The sequence below is a fragment of the Lepidothrix coronata genome, unplaced genomic scaffold, assembly GCF_001604755.1.
Source record: "Lepidothrix coronata isolate B3197 unplaced genomic scaffold, Lepidothrix_coronata-1.0 Scaffold17, whole genome shotgun sequence".
Classification (NCBI taxonomy): Eukaryota; Metazoa; Chordata; class Aves; order Passeriformes; family Pipridae; genus Lepidothrix; species Lepidothrix coronata.
The window spans coordinates 3,201,572-3,224,028 of record NW_016690197.1 but is presented as its reverse complement, the minus strand read 5'-3'; the positions used below and the strand labels follow the sequence as shown (position 1 = coordinate 3,224,028).

Genomic DNA, 22,457 nt, shown 5'->3' with positions numbered 1-22,457 from the left:
TTTCACGTAAACATGAAATGTGAAAGGCATAAACAGTCCTTGGAGAATGGAATGGAAGCCAGATAAATTCCAAGAAATTGGAGATAAAGTGCCTTTAGAACCTGCTAAAACTGGAGAGCATCTACTTACAATTTTGTGTACATGCAGCTGAATCCACCCACTCTATCAGAGCTGGCCACCCGTTCTTACAGTCAGACTGCAGAAAGTCCTGGATGATGGCAAGGATGCCACGGGGTTGCAGCCCTGCTCTTAGCCCACCCAAAGGGAATGTGTTTCGTGATCTTGGAAACAAAAGCAGGAAGCTATCTTGTCCAGCATTTAAAATGTTTATGGCAGTAGAATGGCTGTTAAACACATAAATCACTAATGCTACAACATGCTGAAGTGTTCCTTTAGTATAAAAATAGTTTTAGAAAGATGCACAAAGTCTTTTTGAGGGTGTTTATTAAAATACTCTTGGAAACTAAGTTCTCTGCTCTGTCAGGTTCTGCAAAGGTGTTTATACAGTAACTATGTCAGACCTGGGTTAGTTCCCCTAAACAGTTAGTACACTTCTTGATTTGAAAGTTATGTAAGCTTACTCACAGTTTTCTAACCCTATATTTCAGAAATCAAGTCAAAATTTGGAGCCATGGAAGGTCAAAATGGCATCTAAAAATGTTCTAAAAATTTACTATTGAAAAATCTGATTTGTTTTTTCAAGCCAGCCTTAGGATTGTTTGGATTTGACTCATCCTTTCTGAACTCCATTTTGACAAAATAAAAATGGGGAGGATAGAAAATAGGTGGTGCCTAGGAGCAAGGAATTGTTAATAACAATTGGAAATGGGCAGTCTTGAAGAAATAAACCCCCCAGCAAAATAGTGAAGGAGGAACAAATTAAATCTTAGTGAATTTCCAATGCTGCAGACTGCAAGGTCTGACTTTTAAAAAGAAAAAATATTTTCTTTAAATTTAGAATGTTCTTAAAAAAAAAAAAAGTTGTTGATTTTGTTATGCTAACAGCGGCCTCTGCTGGCCCAGTTCCTTGTATGGATCTAATGTTTCGATTTTTTTTTTTCTCTTTTAACATGACATGTACCGAAAATCTAAATCACTTCTTGGTGCATCAAATATCACATCACAGTTCAACACTCATTGGCTACTGGAAACTCTAATTATTAAAGTTTGTTTATTCAGGGCTTGAGAAACAAAACTCCACTACAGTAATTTCTCTTCGGTCAACTTTCCTTTGCTTGTCAGCCTGTGCATCTTTTTTTTTCGGCACATAACCAGGGTTAATAAAAGGAAAAAAAAATAATAATAAAACATGAAAATTCCGTGGAGTCAGGAGGGTAGGTGTAATATAGGAAAGTGTTTTTATCTGAACTTTAAGATAAAAAGTTCATTTCCTATCTGCAGTGTCCTTTTACGGCCATTGGAAAAATGGTCTGGCCTGGAGGGTGTTTTCAGTTCTGCATTTTTGTTTCCCCGGGTGGGTTATCTATTCCCACGGCTGTCAAATTGCCTGCAGTTGGTGCCATTTCCGAATATCCACAAAGAGAAGGGAATGCCGAGGAATCCCTGCCTTCTGATGCGTTTCCTGTGACTCGCTGTGGTAGAAAGAAAACGAGCGAGTTTCTCCTTCTCTCTGCACCGCTGGATGTCACTGCTGCCCCAGACAAAATGCGGGTCAGCAGTAAACCCGAGGGGTTTTCTGCAGTAAAAGATTTGCATAACAGATTCTAACCAAGATGTAGATGTAGCAAAGACATCTACTCCTGCCCCCTTTTTACTTGAGTGGGCGTTTTCCTTTTAAGAGTAAGAAAGTTGGAGGAAGGATATACCGTATTGAATGACACACTCTGTGGCATACAGGTACTTCTAAGTGATCGCGGAGGGAATACGTTATTAACAGACTCGCTGTAATACTTACAAAAAGTAACATATTACGTTTTTGTGATACTAATTTTCGATTGTGCCGGTGTGTGAGTGGACACTCCTGGCCGGAGCGGACAGGTGCAATGTCCACTTTTAGCAGCAGGAGGAGCTGCGGAGGTGGGGAAAAGCTGTGGACAAAGTTCGATCACCAATCCAGCCTAATCCCCCCTAATTTTATTTGATATCTGACTAGTTCCAGCCTAATTTTTATTCTTCTAATCGATCTCTAACGTGTTATAAAGGTTTTCCCCTAAAATACTTCTGCTTTCTCTTTTAGATCCCGCTATTGATTTCTTTGTATTTGAAGCTGTTTGAAGTCTCTTAGTGGCTTCTGTGGGCTTTGTTTCCCCACGCACCCCTCTCTCTTCACTTCATAATTATCCAAACCACATGACAATTCCAACTCTAACTCTAATTTCCCGAAACCTCCCTCCATAAATAGAAATTTTTTACACTGAAAAATGGTGTTTGATGATAATGCTGAGCAGATACAGTTGTGAATAGCTCTGGTCATGCCATTTTCCACCAGCTGCTCCTCATAATGGAATATTCATTAATTTCAGGAAATGTTTTGCAGTGGTCAGAGGAAACAGCATTGACAAACCATACATGAACATCAGCCTGCACAAGTTCACGAAAAAATCAGATTTTCCATTTTCATTCCCACAGTATTATTACATGCTCTTACTGCTGAAGTGACTTTCTTTTAAAAGTCTTCCAATTTGCCCTAGCACTTAGTTAATGGTTTCTGTGATGGATGAGATTTTTACCCTAATTTTCTTGGCAACACAGTGAAAGCACTGTGAGAGATAATGTCAAAGGGAAATAAATGGGACACAGAAGTTGTTTGAACCATCTCCATGCTAACAATGAACACAGTCAATTCAACTACTCTGTGAACTGCTAACACTAACCATTTTAAATTGCATGAGAGCCTTGTTTTACCTATGAATGCCCTTCCTAATTCCACAGTCCTTACATCCTAAAGCTGCTGAATTTCCCCGAAATTCCTATTTTCCCTGTTGAATCTTAACAGTTACTTTTGCACCCTCCATCTTCCCCTCCCTTACAGAATCAGCATAATGAAGCTTTCTGCTTTGGCTCTGGACTTTCTGGAGATGTGACTCAGTGCTCTGTGAGAATACTTTAGTACTACTGAGATGGAGAGAGGATCTCTTCTAGTTCTTCTTACCATCTTATAATCCAATAACCTGTCCTAGCTGCCCACTTAGATCCTCCCTAAAATTCAGGTAATCTTCTTCTAGCATCTTCTGTCAGCTTTAACACTCAATTGAATTTTACTTTGGTTTCTAAGAAGTCTTGAGCAAGGTTAAGGAAGCTGCAAACACCCCTCCCTTCCTTTTTTTTTTTTTTTAATAATAAAAACTCCCAAAACCAAACCCCATTTTTTGAAAAACTGCTGGTAGGAAACGAGAGGGAATCTCGATAATGTGGGTGACACACTGGAGTGTATGTGCTCTGTCTGACCTCGGAGGGATGTGGGTCAGAGGAACTGTGCACTTACACCCTAGTATTTCTAGCACGGTTTTGGTTGTCAGACTTGACCGAGTGGAGTATTATCACACAAAAGAAGTGCTAATCTCACACCGTTTGATTATTCAACAGTCCCTTTCACCTGCATCTGAGCACTCGATGGGATTGCTGATCCAGGGAGAATAAGGAATTCCCCAGAGTCCAAAGGCTGGAGCAGGAGAAGGAAGTGCATAGCACATAAGGCGGCCGTAAAAACTTCCGTGGTGCTGCACTCCGTCCTTTGGCCTTGCCTTCCTGAACACACGCGTATTTTCATAGTTAGCGAGGCACTGAAGAAATTAGTTTTGCTCTGTATCTGAGGAAGGGAATGAAGGTGCCTGGAGAGATCGCAAGATACAGAACGGGAGCAGAAGCACTGTAAGGAGGTTGGGAGCCAAGCTAGGCAGGAAAGGGGGCATTTCCCAGCTGCCAGGTGGTGGCTGCCGCAGGTGTGAGCTATCACTTGCTCAGCACATGGGTTTTAACAGCTCAGCCCTTCCTTCCCCTCCCTCGTCTCTTCCCAGCGCCCCTAACGAGAAACATAAAACCCCTGGGACGCCTGAAGACTCAAAATACTCTTCGGAATCGTTTTATTTTTTTTTTTCCTTCGCCTTCTGGTTTCCCAGGTAAGCTCGGCCGTGCCTTCAGTAGTACCCAGCATGTGCCCGTCCCTGACATGCTGGTTCGTGCCCCAAAGCCCTAGGGGGGTGAGAGGCGCCGCTAAGGGCAGGGCTGTGCCGGGCTCTCTCCGCCGAGGCGAGCTGGGCTGGGCTGGGCTGGGCTGGGCTGAGACCCTTCCGCAGGGCCGGCGTGGGTGGTGGTGGTGGGGGAACGGGGCCATCCCGGCCCCGGCCCGGGTCTAACCAACAAAGCCGCGGGCCCTGCTCAGCGGTCGCGCTCTCCCCGGGCTGAGCCGCCCAAGGGCTGCGGGGGAGGGACCGCGAGGGGCGGCCGCTGCTGCGGGGTGGGGGCCGCTGCCCGCAGGCTCTGCCCGGCGCCGGGGGTGCTCACGGGTCGGCTGCGGGAGGGGTCACAGCAGGCGAAGGCGGCGGGAGCCCTGGGGTTCGGAGGGAGAGCTGGGCTTTCCTGCACGGCCCCTTTGTGTGGAGCGCGGCTGCGTGCGGGAGCGGGCGTGGCCGGCGCCGGGCGAGCATTTCCGCGCTGCCTCGGGCCCGGCGGGGCTCGGCTCGGCGCAGGGGCACGGCCGGCGGGCACGCCTGGCGCAACTGACGCGGGAGGAGGGCCCGGGAGCGCCGCCGTGTCCATGGACTAGCCGAGGCAGCGCAGGGACCCCGGGTACGCCGACCGCCGCCTCGCCCTCCGCCCAGCTCGGCGCGACGTAGCGAGCAGGCTGCTGCCCCCGGTGAGTGCCTGCCCGCCCCGCCCGGGCGTCCCCTCGGCCGTCTGTCCCCGGGGACTCGCTGTCTGGAGTGCCCCTTTCTCCCCCTGTCTTTAAGCACCCGCATTTTGACCTCCCCTTCCCGGAGCACGTCTGTCCCTGCAGCATCCCCGGGGGGCTGGCGGCCCCTGATCCAGGCGCGCAGCAGCCCCCCGGCTTCCCAAGTTTCCCGGCAGCGCGGGGCTATGGCGAGCCCCTGCCATTGTCCTTGTCCATTAAAGGAAGCCCGAGAGGCTGGGCGAGGCTTCCTCTGGGAGCTCACGCTAAGTTGTTTCGTTGAGGTGCCACGAGGGAGAAACATTTAAAACCGAAACAACACCAAAAAGCCTTTCGGGGTTCCGCAGCCGCAGTTTGCCCGCTCCGTTCTCCGTCGCACCGGCTGCTGCCAGACCCTGCCCTCAGCCCAGACATGGCTGTGACTGGGGAGCGCAGTGGGGGCGAGGATTGAGGCCCGTCACTTAATTTTTACAATTATTTTAAATTTATTCAGCTTTAAGCTATGATAGTGAGGGACTTGTCTGACACCCCTTCAGCCGCCTGCTGGAACAGGCCCGGCCGTGGAGCGCGGCGGCTCCCGCAGGTGATGCTCCACGGCCAGGTCAGTTTCAGCTGGCGCTTTACCTTCCGTGTAAATACAGCGGTTTCATTTCGGGACTGTCTGAATGAATAAACAAATAAACAAACCCCCAAAATAAAACCAAACCCATGCCGTAACAGAAGTTACTTGTTTGTTTTTTTTTCTCTTCCTCAGTAGATCTTCAAAGGTGGTGGTGGTGGTGGAAGGAAGGACATTTTTAAGATAACTGTCAGGACGTGATTTTTCCAGCACTGCTTTTTTGTTTGCTTGGGGATTTGTTTGTTTTTTATAGGGACATAAAGCTTGTGACCTAGAGCTCTGGAAAGCAGTTTCTAGAGAATAGAAGTATACAGGGTATATGTTATTCGTGAGTGCTCCCTGGTGTGATAGTCTCCTTTCTGGTGAGTACTCATGTGCTCTTCTAACTTCCTGAGACACTTAATACTCACGATAAAGGTGTGGCATTTTAGGTGCTTGGGAGTGGAAGATTGAGGTGCTAGTACTGTTTGCTTGACAGAAGAATTGTGTGCATAGAGAAGGGGTCAGGTGGGAATTCAAGTCCAGTCATTAGTGTGAAGTAGAAGTGAGCTGTGAGGGAAACTAACTTGCAGGTTTTGTTTTCTGTTTGTGTATTGGTTTTGGTTTGTTTTTTCTTGGTTTATGTTTTGGGTTTTTAAAGAATTCGGGACATTTGTGTTGGTTCTTTATCCTCTGGTTAATGATACTTGAAGAAATTACTTTTAGGATGTGATTTATATCCTTTTAGCTCTATTCTTGGAAGGTGGGGAGAGAATATAGTGTTGTTTCCTGTCCTTAGAAGATTGTGGTGTTCAAAATTGTAATGCCACTGAAGCAGCAGTTTTTAGGAATAGCTTCCCAAAAGTTTGTTTTTTCAGCACTGTCATAAATGCACTTCCAATATGCAAGTAAATTACGTATTTGGCATTTTGTTTTGTTTTTGTTGATCTTGCTCACAGATGGACTTGCTAAAGGTGGAGTCTAGCTCTAAATTGCAATCATGGAAAATTGCTTTTCTGGCTGGTGTGTGCTCTATGCGATTTTTATTTAGTGTAAGTTGATCCAGTTAACTCCCTTTGTGGCTTCCTCTGTGTAGAAGCATTATCTCCAGTCCCCAGATCAGTCTTAACTGAGTCTTATTTCTGGGCACAAGCTTTGCCTGACATTTAGTGCATTGTAGAAAAATTAATCCTATGCTGTTTTCCCGTTTAAAGCCTCTTTCCTGTCCTCTCTTCCTCCTTGCAAGGGAGCGAGAGGGTGGCAGAAAAGAAAGAAGAAGTATGATCTTTGGTTAGGAGCAGTGTCTGTGCAGCAGCCCTCACATAGGTAACATGCCTAACAGGACTGAAAGGGGGTGTGCTCTGGTCTGACTTTTGCTGGCCTTAGACCTTCTCATACTTAATGAAGGGGCCATAAAAAGACCTCGCTCTGACCCCTAAAATACTGTTTAGTTGGGACACTTTTTCTTTGTTATTGAAGATGTAACTTTGCTCTCAGATGTAGCAAGAAGATTGTTGACATGGTGTCTTATGAATTTAATCATATTTGGATGATGAAGTTTAAGTTGTATGCTAACTTCTAATGAATAACTGAGGAATATTTATCTCTTCTATTGCTTTGTTTTAAGGCTGACCTCTGACTTTTTTTAGGGGGTATTTATATTAGTTAATGGAGCTTTGGTGGGTGGCCATAACCTGTAAGTGGCTGCTTAGAAAAAAAGGGGGGTAATTTTTCTGCTGACAAACTCCTACAGTTAATTCTCATGGTCTTCTATCAAGTTTCTTATTGTTGATTAGATATGGCACAGTTTGAGCACTGATCAGTGTGAATAAATTAAACTCTTGTTTTAAATCTCAGTGTGTTTAGTTTAGAATTCTCATTGGGGTGTATGTGAGGGGAAGTGGAGTTCACAGAGCTATTGTCTAAACTCTTCCACAGGTCCTCCCTTTTTTGTAGTTTTCTGCTTTTACAAAAATTTCCACCTGGGTGGGGCATGGAAAAGTGTGTGGGTTTCGGATGCACTTCACTTATGGGCTCTCTGTGTCTTGCTGCTTTGCACTGTGACTACCTGGGGCAAAACTTCCTGGTTTTGGTAGAACGGGCTCTTGTGTTTTGGCATCTGTGGTGCGTTTCTCAGGCTAGGAGGGCTGCAGTTGGCAGAACTCATGAACATGCTGTGGTTCTCATGTTGCTTTGAGCTGAAATACCTCAGATAAAGTAAAGTAGACCTTTAAACAGTAAATGCTGCAGGCTATTGCCAAAAGCGAATTAAGAAGAGGTCCTTTTCCAAATGGCTTCTGATTGTACGTTCAAAGGATGGTCATGCATCTTCCTCACTAGTATTGCACAGTTCTAAAATCTATGGCTCTTCTAAAGCTGTAGTGTTGGTATCTTGTGTGAAAGTACGGACACTGCCTTCCAGCCCTTGGCACAGCTTGGGCAGAAACACGATCCTTCTCCTTGACCCTTTGGGTCCTGCTCAGACAGCAGCATCTGATAAAGGTTAAGAACAATGTCAGAGATAATCAAACTAAAGCTTATCAAGGTTAGATATGTGTGGCTCTTAAAGTTTAATAGCTTGTGTCCTCCCAAGTATACAGAGACCTGATTTTAATTTAGCAAAGAAGAAAGGGAGGGGCTGAATTGTCTAGGCTCAGATGACTTAATTTTAAAAGCAGCTATAATTTATTACTTAAATATAGTTGAATGTCTTGCATTTGAAATTTTTTTTGCATTGTAAAACAACTTCTCTTTATTCTAGATGACTGAACAAAATCTGCTTTCAGTATGGTCAGCAAGCTGAGAAATCATTGTTGGGTAAATTCTATTTTAGGCATGTCACGGATGAGGATAACAGCAATGGGTTTAACCTGCAGAAAGTGATGATCCTCAAATATTGGCAATATAAGGGATTGTGATGTTTGCAGTTGAAACCACTGCCTTGAATGGCCAGGCTTTTGCTGACCTTTTTGACCAGTCTGACATAAATCTTGGAACTGAACCTTTCAGAGAGAAGCATCGTTCTGCTTGATTATTCACATGTGAATTCTGTTATCACTTGTGCAGAAAACTTTTAGCAAATGAAAATAAAGTATGCTGGCACCAAGAGGAACTATATCGAAATGCAGGGCTCTTAGCAGGATTTAAAAATAAGTTTATTTTCCTTTCTGGTTCAAAGTGTGCCTTGGCCCCTGTTTGGCAGGGTGGACCAGCTCTTGTTTTGCTTCAGTGTTTCCTGTCTTTCTTCAACTCTTTGGGAGCAAAGCAACAGTGTTTTATCGTTTTCATTGTAGTACAGCTCATGAATGATACGTGGGAGTGAAAGAATTCCTGTTCTTACCCAGAGTGCCTACGTAGATATGTTTCTTCTGAGAGCTCTCTCTGTATCCTTGTCTTTAGAAGTCTGCAAAAGCTGAAAATCTTAGGCCTGTCTTCATCCTTAATTTGAACCTGAGTGTGAAAGGCAAGACTGCAATAAACAGAGGCTTTGCTTCCCCTTGATCTTTGCAGTAAGCGTTGTTGAATGTTATCCTAGTAGTACAAAAGAGCTTCCTCTGGTTTACAGTCCCAGTCTGGAGAACAGGCATTTATACCAAATGGATAAGGGTCTTCCTTGTGAAGAACTGTACTGAAGCCCCCTGATGTAGCTGGGGCTCTTTAGCACTAACTGGCTCAGGCACTTGATGAGCTTGTATGTGCCTGTGAGCTTTTGGCTTTATGGGTTGTTTTATTTTGGCTTTTTCGTTCTGTTTCAGGCAGGTTGCTAGTGTACAGCCCTAAATATGTTCACATGACCCAGCAGCCCTTTCCAGAAAGCTTTTTTTTCCTCTTTTAAGGTTTTTGTTTCCTGCTCAAAAACTAAATAATTGATACTTAAGTCTCTCTGGAAAGGTGTTTTCTCTAAATAATTGATGGACCTGGAGTTAACAAAGGCAGGTTCAAGTTGCTGCACTTGCAGCAACAGGATGAAGCAGAGTATTCAGAGGCAGCTGAATGCTGTGAATTTTAATATTTAAAAAAAGGTCATTTGTTCTGCTTGGCAAGAGCTGTCTACTCTTGCTTTGGGGTATAAAATGAGTGCTGAAATATGTTCACTGACGGGCACCCAGACACTCCTGGAATAGAAAACAGAAGGAATAGCATCGAGTAACTTGCATCTGAAGACAGACACCTGAGATGTTAGACTTGTGTCACTATGTGACAACAGCCTCCTGATTGCCAGGATATGGAGCCGATTCTTTTGATGCACACTGCTTTTCCCTCAACGATTTGTTATTAAATGGTGCTCAGGGAAGTGCTTAATGTTGTGTGAAATATGCCTGCAGTGGTGTAACTATATATAGTAAAGGGTACAAAACAGCAAAGCTTTCCACCCTGCCCTGAGAACTAAGTTACTTCGGTTTGTCTGTGTGGCAAACCTGCTGAGGAGGAAGGTTCATTGAAAAAGTTGTCTGACTTGAAACTAATGGAAGGCTATTAGTGAGATGACTCCTGGAACACAACAAGGTAGCTTTCTTTGCAAAGTGTACAGTGTGCTGAGGTTGCAAAGGGTATTTTGACAAAGTGGTCGTAGCATTGGTCTGCTTCTGCAAAGCAGGAGCGTGTGCAACTGAAAGAACTTGTCCAGCTGGGGCAAGTGAGAAAGGAATGTGTTTTTCAACTCTGGGTTGTTGTGTTTTGTTTTTTATTTTCTCTGAGCTGTGGTGCTCGTGTAAGCAATCATGCTGTCAGCCTGTTGAGATGGCAGTTTCCTGCGTTATCACTTTTTTTCCATCAGGAAGGCACAGGTTAGGATGTGTTTGTGTCTAACCTCTTCACCTTCTAACGCTGCTGTTGTTTGCTGTTAAGCTGCTGCAGAGGCTGAGGTCTGCAGTGGAGGGAGCACTGACTGTGTCCCTTCACAGCCTTTGCTGCCCTGATCTCTAAATGGCACACTGTTGTTCTTGGCATAATCTTAAGAGGTGGAAAGCCTGTTTTTCCTCCTTCCCCAGGGGCGGATGCAGAGTCTTTGGGCAAGACAGTCGAGGGTTTCTCACGACCTGCCAGAGCACTGACTTCTGGGGGAAGGGCTGGAGCTGTTCAAGCATGGGCTTGGCCTGAAGCCGCTGTGGTCTTTGTCTTTTTAATCTTTTCCTTGTGTTGTGGTAGCATGTGTAGAGTGCTCTGAAAACCTATTTGCAGTATCTCCTGAAGCATTAGCTTGTTGCTGTGTATTTGGGCTGAGACACATAGTCTGCTGAGGAGCTGGCAGTGGTTATGATTGGTGAATGCTGTTCTATCACATCTTCTGTGTTTTCTGGTGCTGTGTTGAGGCTTATCTGCTAGTTCACTTTGGAAAGTTGCACAAGTGTGTTTCTTTACCAGAAAGTCAGTGGAGAGACTAATTACATGGTTGTTGAGCTGTCTACGTGGCTGCAAAGAGACATTTTCTCTTGTGGCCTTTAAGCTGGTGATTTTCCTTCTCGGCAAGTAGAGTAAGGTTGTCCGGTTGTGTTGTGAATGCAGCTGGTGGAGGTGGAGGGCAGCAAAAGCAAGCTTAGAGCATGGTCCCCAAACCCTCCATATGTTAGCACCCCATTCCCCCAATAATAGCATCCCCCGGTACTGGGAGGGTGCCTCACTTGGAATGAGTGTTCCTCTGGTGTTTGAAAGCATAGGTCCTGTTACTTGGGGTGGGAGGGGGGAAAAAAGCCTGAGGCTTCATGGATTGAACTCCACGTCATGTTTCCGTGACATGGAATCAGCGTTGTTTGACCAGAACAAGTGGAGGATGTAACTAGTATTATACAGATACATGCAGTCATTTCTTAACATGCTAATTACAGGAGATCAGATGTCAACACCAGAATCCTTTTTTTAACTAAGAGATACCTTGATTTGGTTTACACTGTTAAAAAAACCCCTATTTTATTATATGCAATATATATGTATTTATTTATATAATATATAAATATATATAGGAACATACAGTGTGAAGGCTAAGAAATATGGTGTGGATGTGGACAGACTGCACATTATATCCAAAGCAAGGAATGTTTTCAGGAAAGCAAACAACAAAACCCAAAGCAAATTATATGGTCATCACTTCTTTATTGTATGTTGCTATAATCAGTCTCTTGTTTTTCTCTCTTACGAATAAAGAAAATGAATGTGTATCCCTTTTGAAGAAAATGTAACTGGAGTTTGAACAAGTGGCATTCCTGGAAATGCAGAAAAGCCACAGTATGTATAGAAGTTTAGGATGTTCTCTGAAGAAAGAGTGTATTTGTCAGCAAAGAAAGTTAGTGGCTTCCTGTCTTTTGTCATCTAAGTTGTGACTTATTTTTTGTGATATAAAGTGCTGTAGCAAATGGAGGGAGCATTTTGTTCTTGAAGCCTTTTGGTCTATGGGGAGGTATGGGAGGGAGCAGTGTATGGAATAGGTTCTGTTACTGTTACTGGATAGAAATAAAATTATTCCTCAGTCACCAAATAGAAATAAAATTATTCCCCAAACTGGAAATTCTGGCTCCTCAGATAAGATGTTTACTTTGTGAGGGTTCCAAAACCTTCTGTTGGAAGGCAAAAAAAAGTCAAATTACATGCTGTCTTTAAGGCTGAGTTTTGCCTTGCTGCTGTTGATGTTATAGGCAGTGGGTGTATATGTGCTCTCATAAGAGGTAGTAGAAAACAGCTGAGGAGTTTGGATCAGCTAAGATTATTCTGGCTACTTGTTCCAACAGGTTTTGTTTCCTGGAGTGAATAAACTCCTGGTCAGAATAACTGACACACTTCTGTGTGTTTCACAGTACCTGAACTTTCTGCAAAGTAAAAGGGAAAACATAGCTTCTGGCTTGTCGTGTGTACTAAATAAGTTACAGCCCAGGCAAGGTCCTATTCAGGTTAAACTGGTCAATAGCTTTATTCAAGAAAATTTTCATACGCGTGAAATATTTTTCTAAACTTTTCCAAGATGTTAATGAGACATTTATTGAACTGTAGTGACAATGTTTAGTTTTGTTTTCACTTACTCTGGTGTAATCTGACTGAGCTTTATCTCCAGAGGTTTATCCAGTAGCGCTTTTGAGGATAAGGTCAATGAAGGCCCTATGTCCTGTGCTCCTGCTGTTGTCTGCAGTTCTTAAAGATTAGTAAAGAGATGGGTAGCTTACAAAAGGATCCTTCTCTCTTCTGCTGTGTTCTGCTCATGTTTGGAAAATTACTGGCTTTTAGATGAGGCTTACATGTAACACTTCCTTTTCTCTGTTTCCTGTTTCCTAAAGCTGTCTCTTGCTTTAAGTCAAAATAAGGCATATGCAGTCTGTTTGTAGTCAGCTACTTCAAGCAGATTTTCCTTGAGCTAGGTGAGATATCCATGCCTTGTAGTTGGTACCTTTGTCAAGCATTACTCTGTGTTGGAGCAGATAATATCTCATCTGTCTACTTACTTCTTTGATGAACCTTAGGTCAGGGAGCAGAACTAGCACAAACCCACTAAAATTTAGTAGATAATTGAGCTGTGCCTAAGTAAGTTATTGAATTATTTAGTCAATTACTAAAAATATTTGCATTTTAAATTTACATGGTCAATACTTGCAGTGTCATTAACTTTCATTCTGACCAGTTTGTAGAAATGAAAATGTGGAATCTGTGGAACTATTTTTGTTTTGTGGATTTTTTTATTTTTTTTTTTTTAACATTAGTGGTAGCATTTTTGGCTGAATAATAATACTTTTACATGTGAATATAGAAATAAATACTTGTATATGTGAAAGCAAGGCCAGCCAACAATGTCTTTTGGGAGCTTCTGTAGGAAGAACAGTGAAAAGTGAAATTCTTACAACTGCTGTTGTCCTCTGTCACGGCTTTTTAATTGCTATGGGAGCAGTCCTTGCCGTTTCAAGTCTTCATGTAGTGTAGTTTTGTTTAAGAAATCAAGTGGAGCTGAAAATATTCCATGAATCATAGTTTGAGTAACTCCTTGATTTACGGTTTTGCAATGCAGAGCTTTTATGCCAAAGTACTGGTGATGTTAGTTGAGTGGGCAGTTTAGAAGAGATTCTTGATGTGCATGTAGCTTATTTCTCAGAATTTCCAGTGTCTAGATTCTGAATGTTACTCTGAGTTCAGAGTGCTTACATGTATTTCATATGCAACTCATCTGCATAAAACCAGTGGCTTGGTCAAAAGCACAGCATAACTTCAGTGTGAGTTATACAGGGAGCTGGAATTGAGCTCTTTTGAGTTGCTGCTTCATTGTTTTGGGTTTGGGAATGCTAGTATATGTTTCTTAAAAGTTTTCATAAATTGTAGTCTGAGCTGTAGTGAATAAAAGCTCATCATTGAATCTTGAAACCCTTCCCATTTGTAGGGGATTGGTTCTGCTCTGAGCGATGTAGAGTTTGCACTGGAGCAACTTGTGCTTGAAATATTCTTCAAATACTGAGGACTTTGAGTCTTGACTTCTCTACAAAGGAAGGGCCTCAAATGATGATGTCTTAAGACTTTTGTCTGGCTTTGGTCATGTTTTCCATTGAATTCTGAGATCTATTATCTGCCTTTATTTTTCAGGTAAAAGCTATTAAGGATATCTGTCTTGCATCCTGAGTCTTTCAGGTTAAAAAACACTCTTGTTGATTAATCCTCAGCTTTCCTCTAAGAATGAGCAAAAATTTCTCTGCTCATCTGGGCTGCAGCAGAAGTAAATACACTATACTTGTATTCCTTAAGAGAAGCTTGTCTTTTCTTTGTAAGGCTCCAGTTTGAGTTCCTTGGAGACAAAATTGCAAAATGACACGTTTGCCGGGAGTTACTGAGTCATCGGCAGGACTGTCTCTGTTTCCAGGAACAGATTAGCCTGTAAGAGCTCCAAATCCTGTCAGTTTGTCTTGCCTTTTCGTTGTACCAATTCAGTCCCTACTGTGAAGATCTATGCCCAGCACCCAGACGTTGTACTGAACATGACCTTTGCTGATCAACTTCTCGCTAGAATGTGGAAAGAGCAGTCTATTTGTTGTTCCATTTTTCAGAAGATCCTAAGAATATCTCTGAATTATTCCTGGTCAGGGATAAGGTCTTCTTTCAGCTTCACAAAAACTGCTAAGCAGTTTGAGCACCTTCAAAGAATGACAATTATTTTTAGTGTCACCATGGCTTGAATGAATTGATGCTTTTTGATGTAGATTTGGTGTTGATGGATTAATGGAATTAAGGAGTCATATCAAAACAAGTCATAGGCCAAAGTGCATCTGTTCCTGTATTTTAAAAGTTCTTGCTCCTCAGTGTGTTCTTCTTTTGACTTTGTTCATTTGCTTCACGAGCTTCACTTAGATTTGATGCTTTGTATTGATGAAGAATGCTGGAGGAGTCAACAGGTTGCCAAGTGAAATTTTTTTCTTTGTTTTCTCTTGCCTCAGTTCTGCCCCTGTTCCCCCAGCTTCATCTGTTTTAGCATTTTGGCTTCAAGTGTGGTGCTGGTGTAGGCTGGCATTGTAGAGGTGCTGCATTTCCATGAGCACGCTCATCTACCACTGTTTTTGCCTTCCCATCCTTGTCCTTCCACCTCCTGACTGCACCCACATTGGCTTTTGTGTGTGCTCTGGCAAGGTAGGTTGGAAGGCTTAAAACTGTTTGCTTCTTGGTGCATGGTACAAGATCACAGAACTGATGTGAAGATTTGCTGTATGGTTTGATGTGTGATTGTTTGCTCCACTGAGTAGGTTGATTAATGATTGTGGATTTTAGGAGGGGCAGGGAGGAGGATCAGGACTCTACATATGGTGGTAGTACTGGCTGAACTTGGAACTTCAGCATGACTTAGGTCTGCCTTGTACAGTTAACGCCTCCAGAGGATTAAAAGAATTTGTGGTCCTAGATCTAGAAAAGAGATTTGCTTCAGTCGTTCTAGATTTAACATCTTATCTATGAGGATTTCTCTGCGTGTTCACATTAGATTAGTTAATAGATCACATCTTCTGTTTTAGGGGAGTTAAAGTATATACATTAGGAGTATCACTGCTGTAGCATTTTGAAGGTGAGAGTGGAATCATGGGTGTAGGAATGCTTTGGAAATGGTAGTAGCCTCTTGATGAATGACTACATTTTTTCCCCCCTCGCTAAAGCTGTGAACACAAAGTTATGTATTCTACCAAAGCAGCAGTGCTCTGCATTTAATTTTTAGAAATTTCTGTTACTGTGAGTGGGTGATAACTGTCAGCTGACCCAATGTGACTTGCTTTGTCTGAAATACAGTAGAGAACGTTATTAGTCTGTGCTGCCCACATACTACTTTAATCTTCCAAGTATTTTGTAGTATTGCCTAAGCATAGTTGTGTAGCCAGTGATGTGAGCTAAATGAATGACTGATGTAGCAGATTTCTAGCCCAGTACTAGATGCCTCCTACATTGGGAAACATGACTGCTTTTGGTATTAACACGGGGAAGGTGGCTGTGTGGCCTTGAGTGGATTGCTTGGTCTGTTTGTAGTGTTTGGGGAAAAAGTCAGGCATCCCTGCACTTCAGATCTATTATATCACTCCCATACCAGCCATATGCTGTTCAGTGGTCTGTCAGTTCTGATGAGGGTAAGCAAAGAGAGTAAGTCAAATCAGCTCTTAAGATAGGCAGGTGTTTCAGAAGGTAATATGTGTCTGGGGAGCCACGTGCAGTGATAGGACAGCCTCTTGCTAATACTGGTAATACAATCCCCTTGTTTCATCTCAGAGCATTAACAAGAAGTGTTTATGTTAAAAAAGCATTTTACTTTTTCATTCTGTTACAATACTGTGATTGATATTGACTGGGACATCTTACCAGTTTTTGAAGAAGTGGGGAGAAATGTCTTGCAAGCTGCTGGTCAAAACAATGAGGTAGCTGGGAGTAGTGCTTATCAATAAGGGTACTTTTGATGCTCTTATTCCTGTGATTAGTTTCACTGAAGCTGGGTCTTGAATGTAAGTCCCGATGCCAGGGAGGGTGACCTAACAAAAAGAATCTTCAAACAACACTTGCGTTTTAGGTCCTGAAATGATGTGCTTGCTGTTTTGCAAGCACAGGTTACATTTTAAGCCTCTTTATCTAGTAGAACCCCATTTTTATGGAATTTAATGATGTGCTAACTGAATGCCACCTGCTGTCTCCTCTTTTCTAGAGGCAGCAGCAGCAAAAGCAGTACTTCTGACTATTAGTATGTTCATTTTACTGTTGCTGTTCCTGTCTTTTACCAGGTTCCTGGTTTTCGCAGGGAGGGAGGCAGAACAATAATGGAGGCCTTAGTGTGCCTGTATGTGGAGAATCTTTGCACTGGCAGCCAGTGTATTGCTGTAATACAGGATAATACTAATGCAAATGGAGTCTTGGACTCTGCTCAGATTAGTGGGATTCTGCTTTTGTACCCTCTTTTTCCACTCTTCCCCAGGCAATCATACTTACTGAGTTGGACAAGTATATGAGTATTGATTGTTGAAATATAAATTGCCATTTGGAGCTAGAAAGGGAAATGAACTTGAGAACCAGATATTTTTTCCTTCTCTTGTATTCTCTCACCTGCAGTCTTAGATAAGTGTGTCAGGGGAGTGGTGCTTAAATAAGTGTTCTTTGCTCAGATCCATGTTAGTAAGGTTCCTAAATGTCTGTGATGTTGAATGGGTTGAAAAGATAAGTAACTAAAGCTGAACCAGAGGATGAGCAAACAAAACTACTTCTTAGGAATGTATGTCACAAAACTCATTTTTATGTAATACAATAAACATTCCTAGATCTGACCCTAGGATGGGTCACATCGGGAAGATCCTTTCCAGTCACTGCCTGTACTACCATAAAGTACAATTTCTTTTGTTTTAACAGAAGTTAAGTGCTTTTTGCTATAAATTAATTGTAAGCATTAGAACCTAATTATAAAGTGAGGTTTTGGAAGGAAAAAAAGACTTGTTTTTAGTGTTTAGTTAAAATTGTATGAAAATCAACATCTGAACTGTGGAAATTTCAGGTTGAAGTATTAATGGTGTTCACACTGTAGCCTGTAAAATTTTACAGGTACTGTTTCTATAACAATGTACAATAAACAATTTACTTTTCTCCAGACTCTTTTCTCTCTGAAACCTTTACTGGGGCTAGTGAGGAAAAGATGTTTGAATTCTAACTTAATTTGGGTTTACTCCTTCTCATCAATCATCAGGAGAAAAAATTTCTTCTCTTAATGATTTTTTTTTCTGTTGCTACTTGTCTGTCCAGATGCACTAATCTAGAGTTGCCTGTGGGTGATATATATTAAGCAACCTGCACTGATAGCACATGCATGAAGGCTACTTAGGTGTTGTCTGCCTTTGTTATATATAAATTAATCTACTTCATGCCAAGTGGATCAGTATGACTTGTATAATAACTACCAACTTTCAGTAGGATCTGAAAATTCCTCTTATGCACGTGCAGGCCATTTTAGCTTAAAAAACCCCCAGAAATTACTCTCAATCCACAAATTGTGCAGTCTTACTTCATTATGCCAGCTCACATTATTTTCCAGTGTTTTTTTTTCCTCATAGCTACTTAAGGCTGTGGAGTATTCTACCAAAATGTACCCTCCTTAGATTTTTCTACACTGTCTTGGTATTTCTGAAAGCAATTTTAATTTGGTTGAGCAACAAAGAAACTTTCTGACTGGACTTGTAGAGGGATGAGGGATGTGTCTGGACCAAGGAGGGACTCTCAGTGGGATTCCAGATGTAAGCCAAGCCTGGCATGAAAAGACCTCTGGAAGGAAAATCAAAGTCTGTGTTCATAGTCTTGTGGACTGGAGACCTCTTTTGTGTCCTTGATCTGTATGTGTGTGGTTTTAACTTTGGGGAAAAAAGTTTTAAGGCATAGCTTGAAATATTTGTGTTGAGATTTGAAAAAATAAGCTCCTTCAGTAAGATGCTGATAGTAGTACTTCATAATTGTAGAAAACAATTGGTATTTCACGTAAAAGATAAAGTGAACTGTTTATTGAATTGAGTGGAATTCTCAAAGCCGACAGGTATTAACTTCTTTCTTTTGGTGGGATCATCTTTTATACTAAGGTGCAGATTGCTTTCTAAAAAAAAAAAAAAAAAGGCAAACTAGTTCACCACATCCACAGCGATGAGTTTTGCATTCCGTGGTGCTTGATTTCAGTCTTTGCTGGGTAGGCAAGACTGACATGATTTTTTTTGCATGTTGTCTGTGAGTGTCCAGCCGGGCACAATACTTTTTCTTAGTTATGAGTTATTACAATAAATTCTCATCCTTGCTTCCTTCCCTTTGCAAGTCTTTCACTAACATTTACCTCAAGTGAATGGAGGGCTGAATTGTGGAACTTGTCTGTCATGGGCAGTGCTCAGCTGTCCAGAATATGAGGGCTGTGTGAGTGCTTTGCGAGTGCTTTGCCTTCCTTGCTCTGGCTCTCAATTTCCCAGCTTGTCCTCTGTTTTCTTATGCATGGCATTTTTGCAGTGGTGGTTTAGTTATGATACTCTGAAAAGCTGTAGTTCTTGGAAATATTTGAGCAACAGTTGCAGTTGAACCTTATCTCTAGTGTGTGTAAGGAAGCAAAACTCTGCAGAGCAGATCTGCTCTTGAATGGTGGGGCTTTTGTTCTTGAGAATAAAACCTCTTACAGGATATGATTTGGTAAAGAAACATTAAAGTATGGAATGGACCAAGTGCAACTGCCTGTTGTATTTAGCAATCTGTAGACACTGAGGGATTCCACGTAACCACTTCCAGCATCCTGCTAGCTGGGTTGCTGGATGTGCAATCCACAGTGTGTTCAGACACTTCTGTGTTGAGCAGTCATCTCTAAGTAAAATGGTTTTGAAGGAGTGACAAAGTGAATGAATGCCAGCTTGCTGATGCAGATCTTCCTAGGCTAACTGTATAGCTGGTTTCCTTTCTGAGTGATCCCTCCCTGTTACCACATAAGGGTGCTTAAAGATAGGATTATTAAGCAGTTAAATAAGTAATATTAAGTAAATAAAGTAATTAAAGGGAATTGAGGGTCAGTGAGCTGATTTTTAAAATACCTCTGAATGGCATATGGTACAGGTTACTATAGTCCCTTGTCAAGAGAGATTTGGAAAAAATTCTTGAAATCTTTCACTGTAATTATTCTCATTGTTTCTCTTCTTCGCAGACGCTGTGCCATAGAAGATGCACTATTACCGATATTCTAATGCAGAAGTCAGCTGTTGGTACAAATACTTGCTCTTCAGTTACAACATTGTCTTTTGGGTGAGTATGAAATGTAGAGTCTGAAATAGTTTAGGCATAGCTCAGTTTTATTAACTTCATTCCTCTGTTAAAGAGAACAAGCTGAAATATTTACCTGAAAGCAGTAAACTGATGGATAGTATATGCCAGGTGTTTTGGAATTGAAGAAGCTTATCCCATGTGACAAATTAATTATTATGGAAAATGTGAGGAATCAGTATGCATGTTATCCATGTTAAGTTGCTTTCCTGTTAAAAGAATTCTCTTACAACATCTCTCTTCAGATCATCTTTGATCTTTTTTGGGTGGTATAGCTGTAAATACACTACACAGAAGAGAATAAAGGAGCTGCCCCAGAGATGTGTAAACAGCTGGCATTACAGTGTAGTCAAGATCTTACATGTGGGCAGCACACTGCTTACTCTGTGGGCATCAGAATTGTCAGATACAGTCTTGAAATACTTAGCTATGGACTAACCTGTCTGTAATATTTATTTAGAACTGTGAAAAGGTACAAAAGCAAATGTGTGGTTTCAGATGTGTATGGTGGTCAAGGTCACTGGAGGACCAGACTACCTTGGAAAAGAAGGTTATTCAAAGGTTAGTACATAGCATTGCACTAGAAATGGTTAACATGTCTGTGAGGGGAAGAGGAGGATGCAATTCAGATAAACTTGACAATTCTTTTTGGAACTCAAAAGTCAAATGTTAAGAGTTTGCATCTGAATCCATGGAAAGGCATGGGTAGTCATGGAAAAGTGCAAATTCAGTGACTTGTTCAGTGCTAGTAGTATCATTGTTGAAAACCAGAGAACTTTTTGCTACTTGTCACCACCTCTTGCTTACTAGTGCAGTGTTTTAACATGATACTGTAGCATGAAGCCCCAGGGGAGTTATCCTTGTGGGGATAACAGGGCAGAAAAGATGCTTGGTTTGTGTAGAAACTTGTTCCATTAATGATCAAGTGGCCACAATATTGCATAGTGCAAATGTTCCTCAGGATGATATTTTCCACATTTCAATTGAGGATGCCCATCAACAGGTCAAAAATCATATGCTTAAAGGCCACCAGCTCTGTTGTTGTTTTTCTTCTATGTTGTTCAACTCCATGTACCTGTAGTGGAGTGTGGTGTAGTGAGAAGTAATACTTGTCCTGCTGGTCTGGTTCAAGCAGCAGGGGAGGGGTATGTGGGAAAAGGATGCCTTGTGATTGTTCTAGACCTCTGCTTTTTTTCTAGTACATGTCTCATGAAGTAGTGTCTATGACTGTTTCTGATGGGTAAACAACCTCTTAAAAATGGAATTTTTTTGTGTTTAGTGAGAATACTGTCATGAATTTGCCTCTGATTATTCACAGGAATGAATTTTGTCTCGATGTTCTTTATTTTCTGCTGTCATTACACTCTTACATTTCCTTTTTACTGTGGTCTCTTGAAATTAATGACGAAGATCTAAGGATTTTTCTGTTTGTTAAAGAAAAATTTTTAAAGAGATGCAGAAGGATTGAGGAGAATTTGCAATATAACTTGTGTGTTTCAGCTGATCTATTGGCTGGATTAATTGGTTTTCTGAACTGGCACATGTAGTCTTGGTAGTTTTCTCAACAAATGGTCTGAGGCTTCTGCTGAGACATTATCAGGCTGACCTAGTTAATGATGTGTAACTACAGCTCTTTTGATAAGATTTTGGCACCTTAGGTTGTGGAACAAGCTATGTAAATGTAGAGTGGGAGAGCAGACACTCCTATAGGCAATGCATGAATCATTTAGCTGACACAAGGATTCGGGAACATACGAAAGCTGTCTGGGATGACTAGTCTAACAATGTCTTTAATTGGACAAATCCACCATTTGTAAAACAAAGTAAATCTCTTTGCCTTAATAGAACTGAAGGACTACAAAATCAAAAGGGGAAATGTAACCATAACTCAAAAGCAGCACTCAAGGAGGGAATGTTAATCTTGATTCACTTTTCTTGGGTTGCAAGGCAGGTGCTTGTGGGAGCTTGTTTTGTGAGCATTTGTGTTAGTGAGGGTGGCTGTTCTACAGGGGTATGAGGGATGATATGTGAATAAATGTGCAGACAGGCTTTTGCCCATATAAGCTGTTACAGTTCACCTGTGTCTCAACTCATGACACAGTTTATGTGCAAGCCAGGTAATGTGCATGTAAATAAAAAGTTACATTTGTTCTTCTTGTCATACTTATTAAAGGTGCATGTTGACTTTGCCATTGTAGCTTTGAAGATACTATCAGTGACTGTATAAACTTTCAAGTTAAAGCATGTGGTGATGTAGTAACTTCCAGAATTTTTACACTTTTCAGTGAGTGGTTACTTTAGTACTTCAAATACAGTTCACATAGATTGGAGTGAAACAAAATATTGGACTCAGAGGGCAAATATGACTAATAATGGGAAGCTTACAGTTTAATCAGCCTTTAGAAATGTACAAATCTAAAAGTCTTCTTTTGAAGTTTTTTTTTTTTTTCATATGGGCGATTTGGGAATTGAAAGTTCAAGTCCAATGGCTTCTACTCAGTTGTGTGCAACTGGCTTGTAATATCACTTCCCTATTCTTCATTCTTGTAAGAAAGGGAATGGAGGTCATAGGAAGGCTCTGTATTCCTAGGCATGATTTTGATGTCTGATTACTTTATTTTCATCTTGCTTTTTAAGTGCTCTTAAGACTTAACTTGTCCAAGTACACTTGTTTTAATGAGTAGTGATAAGGCCATACTGCACCCATTAAGATAGCCCTGCAAGAGAGCAAGATAACAAGGCTGGACCTCCTTTTGTGTTTGAAAGCTG

General features: G+C 41.7%; 1 protein-coding gene across 2 annotated transcripts in view; it reads left to right on the top strand.

Annotated features, from left to right (window-relative positions):
* Positions 1 to 4,060: 4,060 nt before the first annotated feature.
* Positions 4,061 to 22,457, top strand: part of TSPAN14 (tetraspanin 14) — a 40,287-nt gene continuing 21,890 nt past the window's right edge. The window contains exons 1-2 of one of the 2 annotated variants that reach the window (XM_017807167.1): positions 4,061 to 4,079; positions 19,573 to 19,670. In XM_017807167.1, coding sequence (XP_017662656.1) covers positions 19,590 to 19,670 — 81 coding nt within the window. In that variant the 5' untranslated portion in view covers positions 4,061 to 4,079; positions 19,573 to 19,589. Of the gene's footprint in view, positions 4,080 to 4,714; positions 4,817 to 19,572; positions 19,671 to 22,457 lie in introns of those variants that run through there. The other variant, XM_017807166.1, reaches the window with a different exon arrangement.